Raw genomic sequence first — 21,296 nt, 5'->3', positions numbered from 1 at the left:
CATTAAATTTTAAAGGACAAAAATAAAGTGAAAATTTTGAGCACTCTTAGTAGTAAGATGCAGAATATTATCCTGATGATAAAGGAAAAAGAGCTTACAAGTCTATTACTTCACTTTCAAAACATGCCTCTTGTCAGTAATGGTGATTAACGCTTACCCCCCTTGCTAATTATTTGTATTTCTAGGGATATTGACTTAGAGGTTAAATTGCTATCACTTAAATTCTATGAGAGTCATAAGTGAAGTCAGAGAAGAGATGAGAATATTGTTTTTATACAGACTTTTGCTTTGCATTGCAGCCCTTTCTCCCTTTATCAGACAGTGGTGTTATCTATGATTCTGATGAAAGCATTCACAGTGATGAGGAAGAGGATGATGCTTTCCTCTCTGATGTGCAGATCCAGGAACACACTGATGCCAATTCTTACAGGTCAGCAGAAATTGTCACTATTTTAGAATAATTTTGTTAAATGCTTACCTTTGCTTCCAAATTCAAAATCTTATGGATCTTCTGCACCATCCAACATAATTGAAACAATTTTAGTACTGTGGGCAGACTTTTCTATGGCAGTGGGATTACAGAAATTACAAATTCTCATCACAATAACAGTTCCCCATTTACTTGCCAGAAAAAAGGGATTAGGAAGTTGAAGTTGTGTGGTTTGCAGTTTTTTGGGGAGGGGAAAAGAACTGAGAAGCACCCATTTTCATTTTTAAGGCTCAAAATAATATAGCACAATGCCAGCTCTAGAATAATGGTCTAGACTGCTGATTCAAGCATGGAGTTTTTCAGTGAGGTGCAGGTTAAATACAACCTTCCTACAGTGTTTTTCTAACCTGTGTATTTGCTTGAAGATGAAAAAAACTCTGTAGATATCTCTTAATGGTTTTTTAACGTGACTAAATCTATTCTTTTTATACAGCTGGGCTCTTCTACATCTGACAATGGTAAAATTAGTTCTGCACAACATTAAGAACTTCTTTCCCATTGCTGGTCTGGAATTCACTGGTATGCTAAATCCTGCTTCACATTTTATTTTTCTGCATATATGGCTTTCTATTGGACTTCATGTTCTAATTTTAACTTTAAAATTAAAATAATTAAATATATTATTTATTACAATTGCCAACATGTACATTTCCTTTCAAGATTTTTTTTGATGGTTATGTTGTTATGGGGATTTTATATTCACTGTAGCTTAATATTTTTTTTCTCTGAGCCTTACTTCATTAATATTTCTGTTTAGATCTGCCTGTAACATCTCCATTGGGCATTGCTGTAATAAAAAATTTAGAACACTGGGAACAGATTCTTCAAGATAGAATGGACCAGTTTGAAGGTCCACCTCCAAACTACATCAATACTTACCCCAGTGACCTGGGTGTAGGGGCAGGACCAGCTATTCTCCGCAATAAAGCCATGATTGAACCTGAGAACACACCATTCAAGTAAGTATTTTTTTGCTAGCAAAACCACATTCTTTGATCACAAAAATTCTAAAGAGCATTTCCTCCTCATGTTAAACAGCCAAAGATTGTCTAGCTCTTAAGTCTAGTAGCCAATGTTTTACAGAAACCATTTTCCCACATCCCTTTGTTCATTCTTATGCAGCTGCCTTTACTTCCTCTGCTGCACTTCTCACAACTGCAACAAGAGAGGAAAATGAGGAAAGAGCAGAGGTTGTAGGAATCAAGGGCAGTGGCTGCTGCTGGAAACACCCTATTCAACCTGTTTGACTATTCCTTCAGTAGCAGTTGTCTCTCACTCTATCCCAGCAACAGCAGAGTTATATAATACATGCAGATGTCTGGGGGAGGAGAAAGACAGTTGTACTAAGGTCCTTTTAAGGCTAATCCTCTTGTGTTTAGACAGTGTCATGCCTGGAGGTGTCTGTAAATGCAGATAGTGAACTGTGTTTTCAATTCAGAAATAGCTTGCTTTTCTCAATATATTAAACTACAACTGAGTCAACAGTGCAAAATGAGTCAGCAGTGCCCTGGCAGCCAGGAGGGCCAAGTGTGTCCTGGGGGCATCAGGGACAGCACAGCCAGCCAGGCAATGGAGAGGATTGTCCTACTCTGCTCTGCACTGGGGCAGCCTCACCTCAAGGGCTGGGGCAGTTTTGGGTGCCACAATATAATAAGGATATGAAACTATTAGAGAGCATCCAAAGGAGGGCAGTGAAGGTGGTGAAGGGTCTGCAGGTGAAGCCGTGTGAGGAGCAGCTGAGGGCACTGGGTCTGTTCAGCCTGGAGGAGACTGAGGGCAGACCTCACTGCAGGTACAGCCTCCTTGTGAGGGGAAGAGGAGGGGCAGGCACTGATCTCTGCTCCCTGGTGACAGTGACAGGACATGAGGGAATGAAGGGCCTGAAGCTGTGTCAGTGGAGGCGTAGGTGTGTAATTAGAAAAAGCTAAATGGCAAATTCCACCATGTGCACTCTCAGGCACATGGTGGAATTTTTAGATTTGAGTTAGACTTCAATGATCCTTGTGGGTCCCTTCTAACTCCGGATACTCTGTGTTTCTTTCTTTCTTCTGTTTTATGCAGATCAAAGGATTACTCAGCTCTTCCAGCAAAAAGGCTCTGGCATTTTCTTGTGAAGCAAGAACTTCTTCAGGAGACTTTCATAAGATATATATTCACAAAGAAAAGAAAGCAGAGTGAGGTAAACAAAGGATGTAACTTTTTTTAAAAAAAAGCTCAATTATAACTGTTTTGTAGTCTCCTCAGTATTTAGTTTTTCTTCCCATTTTTCATCGACATTTCAGTTTCTCTCATTTAACAATGTTTGGATTTTTTTTCAAAATCAACATGACTGCCATGTTGTTGATTGGGATAGCAACTGAACCAAATATTTTTAACAAGTCATATTTCACCTTTATGTATTTGAATACTATCCTAATAAACAGAACATTTGCAATAACAGTAACAAGCAAAGAAATTTGAAAATTCTTTCTTTTTTTGGTGTGTCATACTGAAAAAGAAATTTAAATGTGCTATTCATTTGTGTATATGTATATATGCATGAGTAATATATACATATAAAGGTAATATTATATAGCAATATATAATATGGGGCTTTACAAATTGTACCAGTTACAACTGCTATGTTCTGACTGAAAATTTAAGCAAGCACATAATTATCATGGGAAATAAGTATATTATTTGGTATCTTTTAGAATTCCTGTAAGTATGGAGTTTGTGTGTGTATTATTCCTCCATTTATTTACTATATCATACATTTTGTGTTCATCTAGGAGGCATTACATTTTAAGTGAGTTTGTTTAGCTTCCTGTCTTAGTTTCTGTGCCTTTTATAAAAAGTTAAAAATACATTTGTCTTCATTTACTGACAGAGTGGCCTTTAAAATCTAGTTTGGAATGTTTCATTCTTTTTTTATATTTGTTTGTGCATGTGTTTTGTGTTTGTGACTGTGTGATGTTATGTAGTCTGTAGAAGATCGTGTGGAGCAGGTCAAACAAAACTGCGTAGCAGAAGATCACAAAAACAAGGTAGTATCCCTTCTCCCAAACCTCTAGCACATTCTTAAAAGTTCTGTGGAACTGGCTTTTCTTTTCTAATGTGACTAACAGAAGCTGTGTGTTCTGTGTAGTCTGTGTGACAGGCTTTTAATCCATGAACTAACTTCAGATGTCCTGATAATTGGGATGAGTGAACACCTTGTAAATAGTGTTGCACACACAACTTTGTGTTTCTTACACTCAAATATCACTTTTGGCTACTAGAACACCAAAGAGTATGAGAACTCTAAAGTGTAGCTACTGAAACAATGCTAAGGCCACTGAACTTTTCTTGCATGAATTTTGTATAGATTTTTGCACTCTGAATGTATCACTAAAAAATGGATTTTCACTCTAATTGAAGCTTTTTATAAATGTTTTGTAGGTTGAAGCAGATCTTGGATACCCTGGAGGAAAAGCAAAAATCATTCACAAAGAATCAGATATGATAATGGCATTTGCAGTTAACAAGGTAAGCCTCAAATACTACATGAAATGTAATAAAATATCTTAATTATAGTTAGTATAAATTTTGTGTTTGTACTGCATAGGCAAACAGCAATGAAATTGTTTTGGCATCTACACATGATGTTCAAGAACTTGATATTTCAGCTCTACTGGCTGCTCAGTCGTTTATATGGATTGGGGAAGAATATGACAGAGAGTCTAAAAGGTAGGATTGTTTCTTTGTGGTTATATTAATAAGAGTATTGATATTCTGTGAGGCTGTGTCTGTATTACCTGTGTAAGCACAAATGGAGCATACAAAAAACATTAATTACTCTTCTTCAGTAGGTTTCAGATTGCTTTGCAAGTGAGGGAAAGCAAGAGAATAATTACTGTCTTTAAGAATGTGTGCAGTGTGCAGTGAAGTGAAATTCCATGTGGTGCATAAGATAACGAAGGAAGTGCTGCCTTGGACACCCTGCAGTTCCCTTGCATCAGTGCAGTGTGGAGGGCAGCTGTGGTAGCTGGTGCTGGCTGTTCTGTCCCCTCCATTCCTGTGCTGAGAGGTGTCAGTGCATCACCTGCAGCGAGCACTCCTCTGCACCAGCTCCCTGCACACTGCACACACAGGTCAGGGACAGCCCAACAATATTCTTCTCAGGGAAGTTTATATTCTTATACTGGGATCCTCTCTTGAGATTAAACATGGATAGATTTGGGGCTCATGGAAAGAATTTGTATTGAGTAAGTGCAGGAATTATCAATTTATAGCCTCATTATTGTCACTTTCTTTACCCGCTGCCATTAGGCTCTTGACAAATATTAAAGATTATTAGGAGCAAAGAAGTGTTTGTTTAAAGCAGAACTGTTCTTTTACAGTTCTGATGACGTTGACTTCCGTGGTTCTACCACAACACTGGCTCCTTCAAGTGCACCATCATTTGGAGTGAGTCAGATCCAGCCATCTCCATCCATGCCCTGGCTAGGCACTGGGCAAACCAGCACTGGAGCTGGTGTGGTGAGTACTTCTGTGTGTGCAGCTCAGGAGAGCTGGTGTTCATCATCTGTTACTTACTAGAGAGACCTAGTGTGCATTAGTCATCATATGTCAATCCAGTATTGACATGAAAGGCCAACAGCAAGCAAGACCTGGCCAAAAAGAAGGCCAAACTAAACATTTTCTCATATACTGTGGCACAGAATTATTGTGATATAGAAAATAATGGATCAGTCTGGGTGGTTTGTTGTGGGAAATAGTAAAGGTAAGCAGACTTTCAGAAAGCTGGGAAAGCAGGCCTTAGAAACAGAAAGAGAGTGAAATTAGAGCTGGCTGCAGCTGCAAAGGCTGAAAGTAGAAAAGTTACAATAGTACAGCAAGCATGGACATGAAACAATAGTTTGAGTTTTAGGCTTGGCCAAGATAAACCCTAAGATTGCAGAAAAATATTCTTATGCATTAAGATAGTAGAAGGTTTTAAGCTTAATAATGAAGTATTGTGTATTGCTAATAGAAAGCATACAAGCAAGCATTGTGTGAAGCAGGTGTACGTGTGCTTTTAGACATTGGCTAGAACAATTGTCTGCTACTGGCTAGAAAGTTTTTAAAATGCTCTGTAACAAAGAAATCTTTGGCAGCTGCTGGCAAGACATGAGCTGTTGTCATCTGCCAATTGTCTCAACTGTGGAAGGCCAAACTAAACATTTTCTCATATACTGTGGCACAGAATTATTGTGATATAGAAAATAATGGGTCAGTCTGGGTGGTTTATTGTGGGAAATAGTAAAGGTAAGAAGACTTTCAGAAAGCTGGGAAAGCAGGCCTTAGAAACAGAAAGAGTGAAATTAGAGCTGGCTGCCGCTGCAAAGTCTGAAAGTAGAAAAGTTACAATAGTACAGCAAGCAAGGACATGAAACAATAGTTTGAGTTTTAGGCTTGGCCAAGATAAACCCTAAGATTGCAGAAAAATATTCTTATGCATTAAGATAGTAGAAGGTTTTAAGCTTAATAATGAAGAATTGTGTATTGCTAATAGAAAGCATACAAGCAAGCATTGTGTGAAGCAGGTGTACGTGTGCTTTTAGACATTGGCTAGAACAATTGTCTGCTACTGGCTAGAAAGTTTTTAAAATGCTCTGTAACAAAGAAATCTTTGGCGGCTGCTGGCAAGACTTGAGCCGTTGCCATCTGCCAATTGTCTCACCTGTATAATGAGACTGGTCCTGCAATAAAGCTCAAGGAATGTATCCCAGCAATCCCATCCTGTTCATGAAAAACCACCAACAGTTTTCTTTCTTATGGGAATTTTGATGTAGGACCATTCAAATAATGTTAGCTTAATAGATTTTGGTTTTTTTTAATTAGGGGACACTTATCATGTAATAGTATAAACAAAATTGAATAGTGTGTTTGTCTTTTTCAAAATTATTTTAATTTTTCTTTGTTTCATATAAAGCTGATTAAAAGAAATCTGAATAACGTCAAGAGAATGGCTTCACATCCAGTCCATCAGTATTGTAAGTGAATCATTAGTATGGAATTTATAATTTTTACAAAATACTGTACTGTTAATGATCATCTTTTAATCTTAGATCTTACAGGAGCACAAGATGGAAGTGTGCGAATGTTTGAGTGGACAAGGCCACAGCAGCTGGTGTGCTTCCAGCAGGCTGGGAATGCCAGGGTGACAAGGATGTATTTCAATGCCCAGGGAAATAAGGTAAGTACAACATCTAGGATTCTGGGGGGGCTGGAGTTTTTATTCACAAGGAAACGTTTGGTTGTGCTGTGACCTCTAAAGCAGTTTTACTGCTGGCATGCAGAACACTTAGGATGCCCTAGAACAATTATATTGTGTTGTGCATCTTGGCTGCATGTGGGAGCTTTGTAATGAACCCTGACCCTTATTCTGCTTTCTCTTCTCTCAGCTCCACACTGCTATCCCATATCCTATTTGCCACATTTCCACACCATGTGGTGACCTTCTAAAATTAAATATTTTTTAGAAACTATGGAGATTCCTTATTTTATAGATGTACACTTTTATCAATAATAGAATCATTAGGGCTGGAAAAGACCCCCAAGATCATCAAGTCCAGCTGTCAATCATTACAGGCACAGGTCTTCAAGAAGTGCCTCCCTACATTCTGGCCAAGATTAAGTTTTCATAGAATGCAATAACTAAAAGAACGTGGAAGACAGGGATAATTCAGGCTATAAGTTGAAGACTGTGAGTGTATTCCACTAGAGTGGAGAGCAGAAAGAGTACGAAAAGACATGCTTTGGCCAGAAGTGACTCTGTGAGGGATATGAAAACCAGAAAGAAGAATAGAGAAAGAAATTGGGAGGAATACCCACCTTTTCAGTTTTTCATGTTGCCTCTTCTATTATTTTAACAGGTCTTGTCTGTATTTTTACTGGCAAAATATTTCACTTCATTATAGTTAAAAGCTATAAAAAGTGAATTAAAGGTGTTTGGGCATGACTGTACATAGCTATAAAACAGCAAAGGTGAAATAGCTAGAAATATAAAGTATCTCTCAGCATATATATTTTCAGGTGGATACAATGTCATTTAAACTTAGCCTAAAACTTATTATAAAAATGTGTTTTGATTGTGGTCTGAGATATTGCAAACTTACCATTATGTGGGAATCAATCTTAAGTCAGAAATTAAGAAGTACTTGTTTTTGCTGTGCTTCACATGAAGGTCATGTGGGCAGGATTTGTGAACTCCAACTGAAAAAAGAAATTATGAAAAGTATTTCTAAATATTTCTAAAATTATTTTGTAAAACACAGAACATGCTGCATAGAATATACAATATCAAATGTTATTCATTTTGGTTAACAAATATAGCTAGCTCACTTATCTTACCATTCATGACTACAATCTTTCCACAATTGTTCTTATCATGCTTTTATGGCATGCTATCATGTATCTTACTTTTTTAAGCATTTTCAAGCAGAGTCGTGGAGTAATGATGCCTTTGTTAGCTTTAGCATCTAACATTAGGATTTGAAAGGTAAGCTTCCAAGCTTTCTGCATTTCCAGAACAGAAGTGAGTATGCAGGAGAGCATCAATCATTAAATAATCATTAAACAATCAGCACTGAACTCACTTGGCTTCTAAACTAGTTTTGGTTTTTTTTGTCTTGACAATCATTGTTATTGATATTCAATTTTCAGGGGAAGGTTTGGTAGTTCAGGTGGCTTTTTCCCTGAAGTCAGCAGTTTGCTAACATGAAGCATCCAGTAACCACCATGCCATCCTAATAAATGCAGTTTATTCCTTACAGTGTGGTGTTGCTGATGGTGAAGGTTTTCTAAGTATTTGGCAAGTAAACCAAACCACCTCAAATCCTAAGCCCTACCTGGTAAGTAAACAGAATTTTTTTACTGTTTTTATTATTATTGTAGAGAAAAGCAAAGTCTTTGAAACTTGAGACAGGCCCAGAGCATACAACTTTAATGAGACATATTTGATTTTGCTGCTTTTTAACTGGCACACTTCATCAAAACAACTGCAGAGTTTCAATGATCTTTGCAAAATCAATTGCACCATAACCATAAGCTACAGTGTAATTACAAATACTCCTTCAACATTTCCTGTGTTCAAATTAATAATCAGAGCCACAACTAATGACTATAACCCCAAAACTTATTAAAAATACACTCTTCAATACATTTTACTGCTTCTTAACATGAAGACCATGGTTAATTTAAAACTCAGGCTGTTGTCGTACACTATACTGCAGATTTGTTCTTTGTCACTTATTGTAGTATTTTTCATTTTATACTGGATTTTAGTCCATTGATCCATTCTCAGTTTCAAACTGTCAGTTTTTAAGCTTTGTTTCAAAGACTCTTTGTGTTTTGCTATCACTGACATCAGACTGACAGTAGTTACTTCTGATGCAAATAACAACTGGTAAGATTGCACTTTTCTGTTTGTTTTGTTTTTAATAGAGTTGGCAGTGCCACAGTAAAACCACAAGTGACTTTGCATTTATAACCTCCTCAAGTCTAGTTGCTACATCGGGACAATCCAATGATAACAGGTGTGTTTAAAGAAACAATGAAGAATTTCAAAATTACTTTTTCATCTCCCTTAACTTGCTAAGCTCTTGGGCATTAATGTATGGCTGACATTTTAAGGCTCACTGTTCTAAGTTTTGTTACTGCTTGAACTTGCCAGATAATTTCTTTGAATATCATTTCTTCAGTTGCTTGTTTCCAAGTTTTGTTTGTGTGAGGAGTGGTCAATAATTAACCAGTTTTTTCAGGTTGTATTCCCAATGCAACTACTTTGACATGATACTGTTGCTGGGGGTAAAAATCTGTTCAGCAAAGCAAGATAATTATTTTTCTCTGAAAAGAATAACTTCTAGAATTATTTGACACAACCTTTGATAAGTGCACATTTAAAGAGTAGAAGGTATGGTTCTACTAAAAAGCATAAAAGAGCAAAGAAAATTATTAAAACTCTTAGTTCTTTGCAAATGCTCTCCAATGTCTGCAGAATGTTCACTTCTGCCTTCTAGACTGACATAAAATGTGAGCACTTTTGAAGTCGTGTCACCCCATGAGTCACTTGGAAAGAGGCCATAATGATTTTGGTTTTTTTCTCCCTCAGAAATGTGTGCCTCTGGGACACCTTGGTTTCATCTAGTAACAGTCTTATACATGGTAAGTACTGTGGTGAAAATTAAACCTCTGCTTCTTACTGACTAAGGAAATACAGCTTGTGTGTGCAGTTGGGACAAGGGGAAAACCTTATACTGGGGAACAGGTCTAAGTTTGTTTTGCACACGAATACATGAACCTGGTTCTGCATGTTCTCTACCATGATGTTAATCTGCTCTATATGGAAAAGTATGAAGGAAGAACATCACAGAATTGTTTGGGTTGGAAGGGACTTTAAAAATCATCTCTTTCCACTCCCCTTGCCATGGGCAGGGACACCTTTCACTAGACCAGGTTGCTCAAGATCAGCTATACTTTTTCTAAATCAGGAATTTATCTGAACTTCATATAATGAATTTTATATTTTCTCAAATTTTAAATTCAGGTATGACCCTGTATTCTAAAGTAACTTAGACTGCATATCATGCTTTCTTGTGCATTAGATCTAGGTATTTCTTATGAGAGCACTAAGCTGTCAGCTGATAAGACATTACCCATATGAAGGAATGTGTCTGCAAAGATAGAAAATATTCAGGTAGCAATTTATAGAAGAAAGGCATTTTAAGATTGAGAACTACTTACAGTTTCAAATCTATTCTGACATCCTTGTTCTTCAGCCTTCACTTGTCACGACCACGGTGCCACAGTACTTCAGTATGCACCCAAGCATCAACTGCTCATTTCTGGAGGTAGGAAGGGATATATCTGCATCTTTGACATCAGACAGAGGCAAATCCTGTTCACCTTCCAAGCACACGAGTCAGCTGTTAAGGCCCTTGCACTGGATCCTTCCGAGGACTATTTTGTTACAGGCTCAGCTGAAGGCAACATGAAGGTAAGGCATGGAGGAGCTGGCTTCTGGAGGAGGGTGTTTGGCTGGAGAAGTGTGTTGTCTTATGTAAATAGCCAGATAAATACAGTAACAAAACAAAAACAATCCTCAAACCCCTAAACCTATACTTCTATTACTGATACAAGTATAGCCTGTTTGCTTTATATTTATTATGTAAACTGAAATGTACTGCTAGGCTTCTAAAGCAAGTAGGTTTTTTTCTCCTCTAAAGAATAGTCTTTTTAAGGTTGTGAGATTGATTTTAAGTGGATAAAGCAAAGTGCACAGTTCTGAAATCATACCTTTGTTTTTCTCTCACTTAAAAATATTCTGCCTTTCCTGCTGGACAGTTCTTTGTAACACAGGGGGCGCTCAGCAACTTCAACATTGTGTAAAGTTTCTGTATCACCAAGTTCTATTTTTTTATCCTGATGCTGTAGCCCCAGACAGCTACTGAGAGGTCAGAGTAGCAAGAAACAAACACCAACATGAAAACAAATGAACAAAACAAACAAACAAACACACACAAAAAAAAACCCACCAAAGAAATACAGTCCCTGTTTTAAGGGCCATTTTTTCTGAATACTGAGGGAAGGAAATACAACATGGTAAAGGGAGGGTGAATACAATTTCTTCCCTTTTCTGGATGACTTCTTTGCAGGGGCTTTCATGGCCTGGCCTTGCTGAGGCTCCTGCTACTTAGGACACAACAGGCAGCTGTGTTTCCTACCACTCTGCACACTTATTAATTGTGCAGCTTACTCTCTGCAGCATTCCTTAGCAGAAAAGCATTTCCAGGTGCTGAAAAGCTGACAGTAGTCATCTTGAATTAAAAAACCTTTTCATTTCTGCAGCTTTCTTGCGGGGCAGCTGGGAGAGGGACTCTGATCAGGTAACACAGGGAAGCTTCACCCTGCCCAAAACCCAGCTAGCCCACAGTAAGGCAGCCTTACACTGCATCAGCAGCCTCTCAAGACTCTTGGACTTGTAGTAATTGTTGCAATGAGGCAACAAAAAAAATATCCTTTTATCTTTCTCAATAGAGTTTAGAACAGCCAGGAGGAATCTGAAACATTAGGGGGAAAAATACAAATCCTTTAATACCAATCTCCTTTTGTCATTCTTTTGATACAGGTGTGGAGACTGACCGGCTACAATTTAATTCATTCGTTTAAAAATGAGCATGCTAAGCAATCCCTTTTCAGAAATATTGGTGCTGGTGTCACCCAGATTGAGACTGTGCAAGGCAATCGTATCTTCTCCTGTGGAGCAGATGGCACACTGAAAATGAGGGTTCTTCCCAATGCTTTCAATGTACCTTCAGGCATTTTTGACATTCTGTAGCGTTCTGTGAGCTAATCCTGGTTTCTATAATGTCCCTATGAGTAGCTAAAAACAGTGGTATGCACTGTGGAAAGAAAACATTGTGTTTCCTTTCAAATCAGTTACTGCAGCATTAAGTATTATGGGGAGAAAACCAACACTTTTACAACAGGTATATTTTGAATATGCCCATAAGGATCACTGGGGAGGAAATGCATGTACTGGATTGTAAAAGCAAGGAATGCAACCCAGTATTGTTGGTTATGGGGGGGTTATTGCTCAGTAACCCACAAGCTGCATTTTGTGAGTGTTGTTAAGATCCTGACAGTTGTCAGTCACTTCACAAGCACTGTGGCTCTACAAGTCAGTAAGCATTTCTGACGTGATTCTGATTACTTTTATTCCAGTTTTTCCCGCTAAATGAAGCATGTATACAACTTCTCATTGTAAAATAGTTTAGTTTTAATTAAGGGTACTCAGTGTATTTGATTTCTGCAGGAAGTGATGCAAACGCCGTGGAACATGTGCAATCAAGGACGTACTGTGAGAGATGTATCATTTTATGCTGAGATTTTTTTCCCAGTTAGTATTATTGCACAGTTGATACTGTAACTTGCACATCAATACATTTTTAAATGCGATGGGGTTTAATTTGCACAGTATTTTCCTTTCTTTCTGAGCTATGTTTTCTATTGGACACCTGCCTTTACTTTAGGAATGTATTGTAAGCACTAAATGTTTGTAGTGAAGACATCCAGCATTCTAGTCAGCTTTGAGTTTTGAAAATCATTTGTCCAGAAAATACTTCATTAAATGAAGCTGTTAAGAGAATACCAATGGAATATATAATGCCACATTTCAGATGAATGTCAGGCTTTATGTGGCCAGCTAGTAAATAGTGGATAAAACTGGTAATTAAATTATTACCAGAGTATATTGTATAAACTATGCAGAGTTCAATATTGTTTGCTTGTAATATAACTAGCTACTGTTGTCAGATGTATTTTTCTGTTGTAAACAAAAAACATGTTCTTCAAGGACTGGAATGGATGTCTGTGTATTTAAATGTTAACAAACTGTCTTATTCCTCCAATGAAATTTTGATGTCTGTGCTGTATTGTAAGATATACTAGAATACAAAGCACCTTTCTCCAAAGGTGATTTTAAATTTCAGCTTGTGAAGTAGGACAAGTATGAAAAGAAGGAAGGGTAAATGTCACTGTTTAGTTTTCCCTTTGTAAGTTAAATAAATTACTTTTATTTCATGAAACAGCCCATTCTAGAACTCTTTCTTATATTTAAACAGATTTATCTAAATCTCCAGTACATTGACTGGATACTTCCTGAGTTAGCTTTAACTTGACCTCAGACTGTACTGAAATAAAAAAGATTAGCTGTTTACATTTTATTTTCAGCTGCTCTTGACAAGTGCAAGGTTAACAGAATTAAGTTCCACAGCTGCAAGAAGAAGAGAAAAGAGGTAGAATTTCCTTGCTATTCCTTCTCCAAGACATTAATCCAAATTGTTTCAACAATGTTATGCATAAGTTTACCATGCTTTGAGATAGGTACATTATCTAGAAAATATCACATCTGACTTAAACTGTGTTTGCCTGAGTGTATAGCTGACTTTAGGGGTATTTTAGCTGTATTGTGGTATTAGTACCACAATTCCATTTTTGAAAAAAACACCACAATCAAACAAACATGAAAAAACTACCAACCAAAACCTTCACGCCCCCCATGAAAGTCACAAGCAGTGCACAGAACTGTAGCTCTGGGGTGTGAAGTGTCACACAGGTATAAATAGAATTTTTAGTCTGTGAGTTCTGATGTATAAACTAGTTCAAAGTATTAATTATGATTTTTGTTCCCTTCTGCATCTCTCTCCTTAGTGTGCAAGGCCTTAGTGATAACAGCAAGTATCCTGAGAAGAGCCCAGCCATCCCTGTGCCACACACTGGAGCTTAGCTGCAGCAGAGGGATTCCTCCAGCACCTTTGCTAAACAAGGTTCTGCAGGCACAGACATTCCCAAATTCATTAATCCCTTCAACAGGGCCTGGATCACACAGGTATTAAACAGCTCAGTGCAGTTCAGGATTTAAATAACACTTGGCTTGTAAGTACTTGGCTTGTTTGAGTGCACTCCATGAACTTTAGCAATATGCACAGGCAGCTTAGAAATTCAGGAAGGGGTTCTCCAAGAACATGATTTTGAATCTAGATACATAAAACAACAGGAAAGCTTTTTGTTCCACCATTAAATTTAGAAATCTAAAATACCAGAACAAAATTAAAATAAAAAAGTTCCTATTATTTCTCACCTTTAACTCAAAAATTTGAATGTGAATTGGCAGTCTCAGAATTATGGTTAACAATAGATTAAGTCACTAAGCAGTATGGTGATTCTAAAAATAGCAGCAAAAAAGTATAATCTTCATTTTATGATTTCATTTGTGTGGATGAACATAGGGACATTTTATTTTAGTAATATGCCTTGTCATATATAAGCAAGTTATGCTGGTATAGTTTGCATGGCAGTGAGAGCCAAGGAAGAGTCTGCAGCAACACAAGAAACTCAAATTTTGTTACAAATGAAATTTTAATCATAAAGGTTATGTCTTTAATTTTAAAGAAACACAATTCATGTCTATTCAGTATTTAATGTCATTATTCCCATTTTTCTTTAGCTGGATTTTGCTTTTGATTATTAACACTTGATTTGACTTGTCAAATTTTAAGCTTTCTGCTTTTTTTGCTATTTAAACAAGTATTTTCATTACCATTATTTTAACAGCTTTAAACCTTTGTCCAGAAAAATGGTCACACAGAATCAATGGAAATTAAATGAAAGTGACAAAGGTATTTGTACACAAGAGTTCATTATTTAGATGTTTATATTAGACCATCATCACTGACTAGAAAATAATTGCAGTGAAGATGATTGTAAATAAAAGTTACAAATAGTCTCTTCTGAGCACACGACCAAGGAATAATCAATGTACATTATACACAATTATCAGCTGGGTAATGGGAAAAACAAAACTATGTGTATGCAGTATGCCATCTGCAATAGTGAACAACAATTTTTTAAAAATATGAGGATGGCCTATGTAATTGAAGTGTGTTTATACAAAGGCACCTGATCTCCCTTTCATGCACACTCACAAACCACCATCAGCAATCAGAAAATTATACAAGTGAAGAGACCCCCCCATGTGTATATCATAGAGCTTTAAATAGATCCTTTAGTCAAAGGTGGCATGTGAAAATATATTCATCTGCCAAAATGGACTGGGTATACCATTAAGCTTCCATTCTCCCACGTGTACAAATTCTTGTCTCGCAGACTGTACGAAAGCATAGCAAGAACAGACTGTGAAGACCGTAACTTAAACCTTGCATCAATCTGCTTCCCTTTCAGTAAATCAAAAGCAAAACTTACTGTCATGTCCTTAGTGTCAGTAACATACAGAATGCCACATGCTATGAATGCATTACCAGCCTTGGACTTAGGATAGGTGGTATTGATGTGCCAATTGACTGAGAACCTTTCTTCATCAACGTTTGCTACCATTATATTTTCATCAGTGCTTGAGGCATATATAATCCAAAGACCCTTCTCATCCACTGCTATGTTGAAATATGTCTTGGAGTTAGAGAAGAGGTAGTTCCGGCCCTGGTGTAAGGCTTTTTTGATGTGCAGGGTGTGCAGCGAGTCTTTATCGAGCCCAAATCTGAAATGAGATACAGCAAGGATTCAGTATGGGTGATCAGAGCTCATCACACACACACAGGGTGGGGAATCACTGATAGAGGTGGTGTTCAAAATTCTTGTTCAATGAGCATGTCTTTTAACATTAAGTTCTCCAAGAACCTTCCAAAACACCAGGAGAAAATTACATAAGTCATAACCAATCTGAAAGGTGCACAAGAGCATGGATTTGCTTTTGGTAGGTTTCACTTTATTTAGTCTATGAGCTTTATTATCACAAGATGAAAGAAGCAACTAAAAGGAATGGGTATGAAAAAGAATTGAATGCCAGGTGAAGGCCCAAAATTGTGAAATGGAATCTGTACAGAAGTTTGCTTATGGACTACGTGGGAGCTAAAGGAAGAAAATGTGATTGAGCAAAGCAGCAGGAATTCTGGGCAGCTTCACCTAGTCTTGGAGTTCCTCTGATGAAAACAGTCCAGATAATGCAGTGGTTTACTCAAATCGACATCAAAAGAATTAAAATCCTACTTTTGCAGAGCCAAAATTGTGACCTTATGCTGGCCTCAATGGGACAGCCTGAATAATTCCATCTCTGATGTATAAAATTGTTTTTATTCCTTGAGATTCCTTAATAGGTTGATAATATGAGGCTGGAGCAGTGAGCAGCTAAATCATGTTCCTTTACTGGTTTAGGAGGGTAATCAGCTCCTCCTGAGACACATCTGCTGTCAGCATTTAATCACCCAATAACACAGGGCTTCAGCAAAGGCAGGGAGAGCATGGCTTTATCTTTTTAAATAATGCCCTCTGCAAAGAAGCACGTTTCAGTGGCTGACTTCTCTCTCACTGTATAGCTCCATGCTTCAAATAGAGGAAGCAAAAATACTACTCAATAAAGGAATCTGCGACACTTGCAAGTATTTGTTCTGAAAAGACAGGCTTAATCACAGGAACAGTTCAGATCCAGGAACATAAAATACCGGGAGAATAATTTTTCTGTTTAAGCAGCATTGATAGAATATATTGGAAAAATCATGGTAAGAAAAGTTAGGAATACCCAACTTAGATCATTCCCCTCAGGTTTTGTAAAACTCGCATCTGCAGCTACTCCATATTCCAGCAGCATGTATGTGCAATAAAAAAACCCCAAACAATTAAAGGCTGGAGGAGATTGGAGAAATACATGTGTCAACTCCATTAATCTTGTTAATTGCTTTACATCTATAAATAACCTCATGCAAGGGCTAGAAGGACAGACCTTAACAGGACTAGTTGGTCAGAAATGCAGATTTTTTTCAGGATTCTTTTCTATAAAAAGCCAACAAGACAGAAAGCACCTCAAGATTCATTAGAAATACACAAGTTCTGCAGCACACGACACCATATCTTTTCCTGTTATTTATACATGAAAATCTGGAAGGGAGCAAAAATGTGAGGTTTAATTCCCAGGTTCTCTTGGGCTCCTCCAGTCAGGGACAGTCCAGCCTGGAATTCCAAATGGTTCTGAAATTCTTTAATATTCTGACATCTTGGGGTAAATGACAAGATATAGTGTAATAGTTTCATCAACCACCAGAACTCAAGCTACAAACACTTTTCTATCACTAATATCAACAAAGTCAATCAAATATAACAGAGATAGTAAAGCATGTTATGAAACAAAGTAAAAAGAATGAAATTATCACAGTGTTGGGGGTCTGACCATCATAAGAAAAAACGCCAAGGTTCAGACAAACCTAGGTTTCCCTGCTTTTAAATATGACAAGAAACTCTTTTTGAATGTTTTTTCAGCATTTGAAAAATGGAATAACCAGATCCTCACCTATATTTTCCATTAAAACAATACAACTACTCCCAGAAGCTTCTATGGAGCCCAAATTCAAGGACTTCAGTGTCACAGAATCCATAGTGCCTCAGTCTGTCTGTGCTGAAGGTAAATAATCTCAGAATGAAGAACAGAACAGAAAGGCCATTTCTCAGCAGCTCCTTGAGAGGATTTGAAAATTCCACAAATAGTTTGTGTTCATCTGTACATGAAGGCATTTCCCAATTAACAGTATGCAAGCAAAGGTGAGGAATCTCTGCCCTATCACTGTGTATTGCTTAGATGGTCTTTTACAGACTACCAGAGAAAAAGCCAAAACATGTTCAAAGGAGGCTGCCAAAAAGTGAGCTTGTGCTTGGCAGAATAAATATTATAGAATCCTTGCAGCTTGCTCACATTCCTTGGCATGCACATGAATATAAGAAGGCAGCACTCACACCTGCTTGGGAGCAGACATCAAAGTATAGTAAATGTTCTTGGCTCAGACATCAGAGTCGTGTAAGAAGTTGAAAGCACAAGCAATCTTTCACTTGCCCTTGGACTGTCTTTGGCTCTTCCCACAAGGTGAGATTCTGGGGTTGATTTGTATTGTTTGTCTCTGTCCTCAGTAGAAAGTTAAATAAGAGATGTAATTCTCAGTTCTAGTTAGGGGAGATATATCAGGAAAGTAGTAGAAATTTCTTATTATGAGGAAATCAAACACAAGCCACTCCTCCCCGGTGGAATGTGCAATTCTCCAGGTCGCCCTGTCCTCAGCAGGTGCCTCAGTGCACCCTCTGTGCCAGCAGCATTCCCTGCTTCTGCCAGCCAGAGCAGAGCACAGCAAGGGCTCTGCAAAGCCAAGTTTCATGAGTAGGCCAGGGTCACAAAACCACCCACCTACACCTCCCACACTGCAGCTGAACCACTTCTGACTCAGATGCAGGTAGGTGCACAGCTTATTCTTCTAAATGTAATCCTTTCTTCTGGTACCCAAATTCCTTAGTCAGTCCTCATTTCTCTCTTGTGATTATGAACACGGCAAAGAATCCAAGTTGAAAAGCACCCACAGCAATGTAATGTTCAATAGAACCTGGATCTACCTGGCTGGATCTCAGGATAGCCAAAAGAAGAACTTCTTGTCGTCCCTGCACATGGCATCTTGTTCATCCTAGGGACCTATTGCTCTATGACGTGGTAACTACAGAGGTGAGCCCCTGAGACACAGGGCTGAACAATGCCTAAAGAATTGTCACAGCAGAGTAGGGGTCCTGAGCTATTCTCCCAATTTTCCTCTTCCCTCAACATCTGTGCACACAAAGTGGAAGGCTGGTGGCCCATATTCTTGTTACAGATTGGAAAGAAGGAGTTGTTCTCTTCTGGAAAGGGCTCTGAACCATTCCTCCATTCTTCCTATTTAGGTAGGACCAAAAAGAAATACAATATGCTACAAGGAGAATTATCTGCTTTTCTGAGGTTCAGCTCTGGCACTCCAACCGATTGCTCCTCCTTTCACAATGTCACTTGTCTTAGGCCAACCATCTTTGACTTACTTCCGAATAGAATTGGTTCCTCCCTCATGATAGTAGAGATGATTGTTTTGTACTGCATGACCACATCCATAGAAAAATCCTGTGATGTTAATGATCCTGTAGCTGTTATTCAGCAAGGCATTGGAATTTTCATACTCTTTTATATAGTTTCCTAAACAAAAGGAAAACGTGTTGAAAAAAGGACTATCATTTTGTTAATCTAATTTTGAGATCTCTATACTAAAGTTCATTCTCTACTGAAAGTCCATCTCAGTCAACTATCAGACAAACAATTGTATTTGTGTTTTCAATAGTGATTCAACTTACTGGAATGTGAAAAAATAATTCAGAGACACACAAAAGTAATCTATAGAAAAAATTATCAAGAGGCTGCTTCCCACAGACCAAATGGGTCCTCATTCTGAACACAGTTGATGTGTATGCAGAAATATTTCCTTTTCCCACTTAGATCCTGGACATGTTCCTGCTCTAAATGTAGCTTGTGCAGCAGTTGACTCATTTTCATGCCTAGCTAAATGAAAAGGCAAAACTCTGAGCTACAATTTAGGGAAGTAAAGCCACAGGAAACAGAAACTCTTGAAAGAAAATAATAAAAAGCCACAAACAATAGACATTTAAACTTGGATTTAGTAAAAAAAAAACAAATATCAAGCTATTTTTAAAATCTGATGTTGACTCTGAAAATGTCTAAAGATACTACAAATGCCGACAACCATATGTATAGTTCAAGTATTAAACAGGTAATATGGAAAATGTTCTGAAAAAAATGTGGGCAAAAACTCATCATTCTTACAAGTTTAGGTTGAAAGGATTAAGGAAGCAATGTCAGGTTAACAAGAGACTTTTGGTCAGTGACTACTACTAAAAATACCTGAAAAATGCATGGTGAGCCAAATCCTTTCATCACTTATGTTTGCAGGTTCCCTCATCCAAGTTCCAAACGTTTGCTGTACGCTGACAAAGCGAATAGGACTTCCTACAGACGTTATGACACATTCTGGTGGGAAAAAAGCACACGTCCATGATCTGTGACACTGAGACAGAAAGTAGCACTCGAGTCACGCTTTGTAGCAGGTTACCAGCTTTTTTTGAAGGACCTGGGGTTCTGTCTTCAGCCTTTCCAGCGAGGGTGTCATCATTTGGTACATCACATACCTCATCTAGGGTGGAGGGAGAAAGAGAAAAATGACATGTTTTACCCTATTTGACATGATAGATGGACAAATCAGTGACTCCTCTAAAATAAAGAAATGATAACTGGGATTTTGCTTCATCTGGAAAAAAATGCTTAGGTTGGTGGGGTCAAAAATGAGATAAGAAAAGACTTGCTCTCACTTCTGCCAAAGAAATGAAGTGTTGAGGCTGACAGTCAGCTTTGAGGAGTAACTAATTAAATCAATAGATTTAGTTCCTTAGCTGTGAATTTCTGAGTTGCCATTTAGGAAAAGAGAGTTTCCCTTTTCATGAGCTAACTTCAGACAGCTGAGGTAGCTGGAAAATGGCTGATTTTGTCATAAGACAAAAAGCGTAGTAGCATTGTTTTCTAATTCCATTCTTAACTCTCCAGCATTTCACACTGCTTGACACACAGGCTGCACATTTTTTAGACTTCCATTTTCATTGTTTCCTTCTAATATATTTCTAGGATTTACAGGTCTGTGATGAAGTTTAAGTGACAAAGATAGTTAAAAATAGGGAAAAAATATAAAGTAATGCTGAAAGGGTACCATGACATTCAGGAAAGAAAGGACAGATAATACTGCATTGTTATTCCTCCTTTAGGTCATATTCTCCTTTTGTTCATGCAGAAGAAAACTACTCCAAGATGGAGCAAGAACAACATGTATTTCTCCCATCCATTATCTAGGGCATTTGGTGAGATGACATTGAAAGTTTGCAAGTGATCACAAGTAAGGCACCAACAGTTCACCCAGCCACGGTAAGCTGAATGCCTACAGCTAGAATTTATCAATCCCTCGAGATCCCCTTCCAGCTTCTGATCCCAAAATACTTCCAGAATATTTCAAACAACAAAATCACTCAGCAGAAATTATAAATTGCAATGTACATGTTGATTTTTCTGAGTCTAATAGATGAGTCTAATAGATGCAGCTGACTGAAGGAGCAGCAGTTTATCTAAAACTATAGGATAGCCAAGGGCCAGGTCAGTGTTTGTAGCAGAGCTGAGTGCACTATTTGCCTTTGAGAATATTTGCAATACTTCCAGCTGCATGGATTAGAAAGCATCGAAAATTAAAGAGACAGTTTTCAATCAGGATTCTTATGGGAAATTTTCACTACTTTCTTCCCATCAAAAACCAAGATAAATATCCTGCTGCTTCCTATCATAAAATATTCTGGTTGAGAGTTAATGGAGTTTAAAAGTCATTAAAACTATTCATTTGGTCTG

General features: G+C 37.7%; 2 protein-coding genes across 6 annotated transcripts in view; one reads left to right on the top strand and one right to left on the bottom strand.

Annotated features, from left to right (window-relative positions):
- The window catches only part of DMXL2 (Dmx like 2), a 46,086-nt gene extending 33,006 nt beyond the window's left edge, over positions 1-13,080 (top strand). The window contains exons 30-44 of one of the 2 annotated variants that reach the window (XM_039722742.1): positions 300-430; positions 924-1,009; positions 1,248-1,449; positions 2,552-2,669; positions 3,454-3,516; positions 3,911-3,997; positions 4,077-4,198; positions 4,852-4,990; positions 6,426-6,486; positions 6,562-6,689; positions 8,269-8,346; positions 8,939-9,030; positions 9,606-9,658; positions 10,273-10,490; positions 11,622-13,080. In XM_039722742.1, the coding sequence (XP_039578676.1) occupies positions 300-430; positions 924-1,009; positions 1,248-1,449; positions 2,552-2,669; positions 3,454-3,516; positions 3,911-3,997; positions 4,077-4,198; positions 4,852-4,990; positions 6,426-6,486; positions 6,562-6,689; positions 8,269-8,346; positions 8,939-9,030; positions 9,606-9,658; positions 10,273-10,490; positions 11,622-11,831 (1,788 nt within the window). In that variant the 3' untranslated portion in view covers positions 11,832-13,080. The remainder of the gene's footprint in view (positions 1-299; positions 431-923; positions 1,010-1,247; positions 1,450-2,551; positions 2,670-3,453; positions 3,517-3,910; positions 3,998-4,076; positions 4,199-4,851; positions 4,991-6,425; positions 6,487-6,561; positions 6,690-8,268; positions 8,347-8,938; positions 9,031-9,605; positions 9,659-10,272; positions 10,491-11,621) is intronic. The other variant, XM_039722743.1, reaches the window with a different exon arrangement.
- A 1,314-nt stretch (positions 13,081-14,394) lies between these two features.
- The window catches only part of GLDN (gliomedin), a 92,491-nt gene continuing 85,589 nt past the window's right edge, over positions 14,395-21,296 (bottom strand). For 3 of the 4 annotated variants that reach the window (XM_039722745.1, XM_039722746.1, XM_039722748.1), the window contains 4 exons: positions 19,966-20,046; positions 19,758-19,883; positions 18,887-19,037; positions 14,395-15,548 (listed from right to left, as the gene is read on the bottom strand). In XM_039722745.1, coding sequence (XP_039578679.1) covers positions 15,089-15,548; positions 18,887-19,037; positions 19,758-19,883; positions 19,966-20,046 — 818 coding nt within the window. In that variant the 3' untranslated portion in view covers positions 14,395-15,088. The remainder of the gene's footprint in view (positions 15,549-18,886; positions 19,038-19,757; positions 19,884-19,965; positions 20,047-21,296) is intronic. The other variant, XM_039722747.1, reaches the window with a different exon arrangement.

This window comes from Passer montanus, unplaced genomic scaffold (assembly GCF_014805655.1).
Source record: "Passer montanus isolate IOZ18808 unplaced genomic scaffold, ASM1480565v1 scaffold5, whole genome shotgun sequence".
Taxonomy (NCBI): domain Eukaryota; kingdom Metazoa; phylum Chordata; class Aves; order Passeriformes; family Passeridae; genus Passer; species Passer montanus.
Note: the sequence above shows the minus strand (reverse complement) of the source record. Positions and strands in the feature narration are given on the sequence as shown.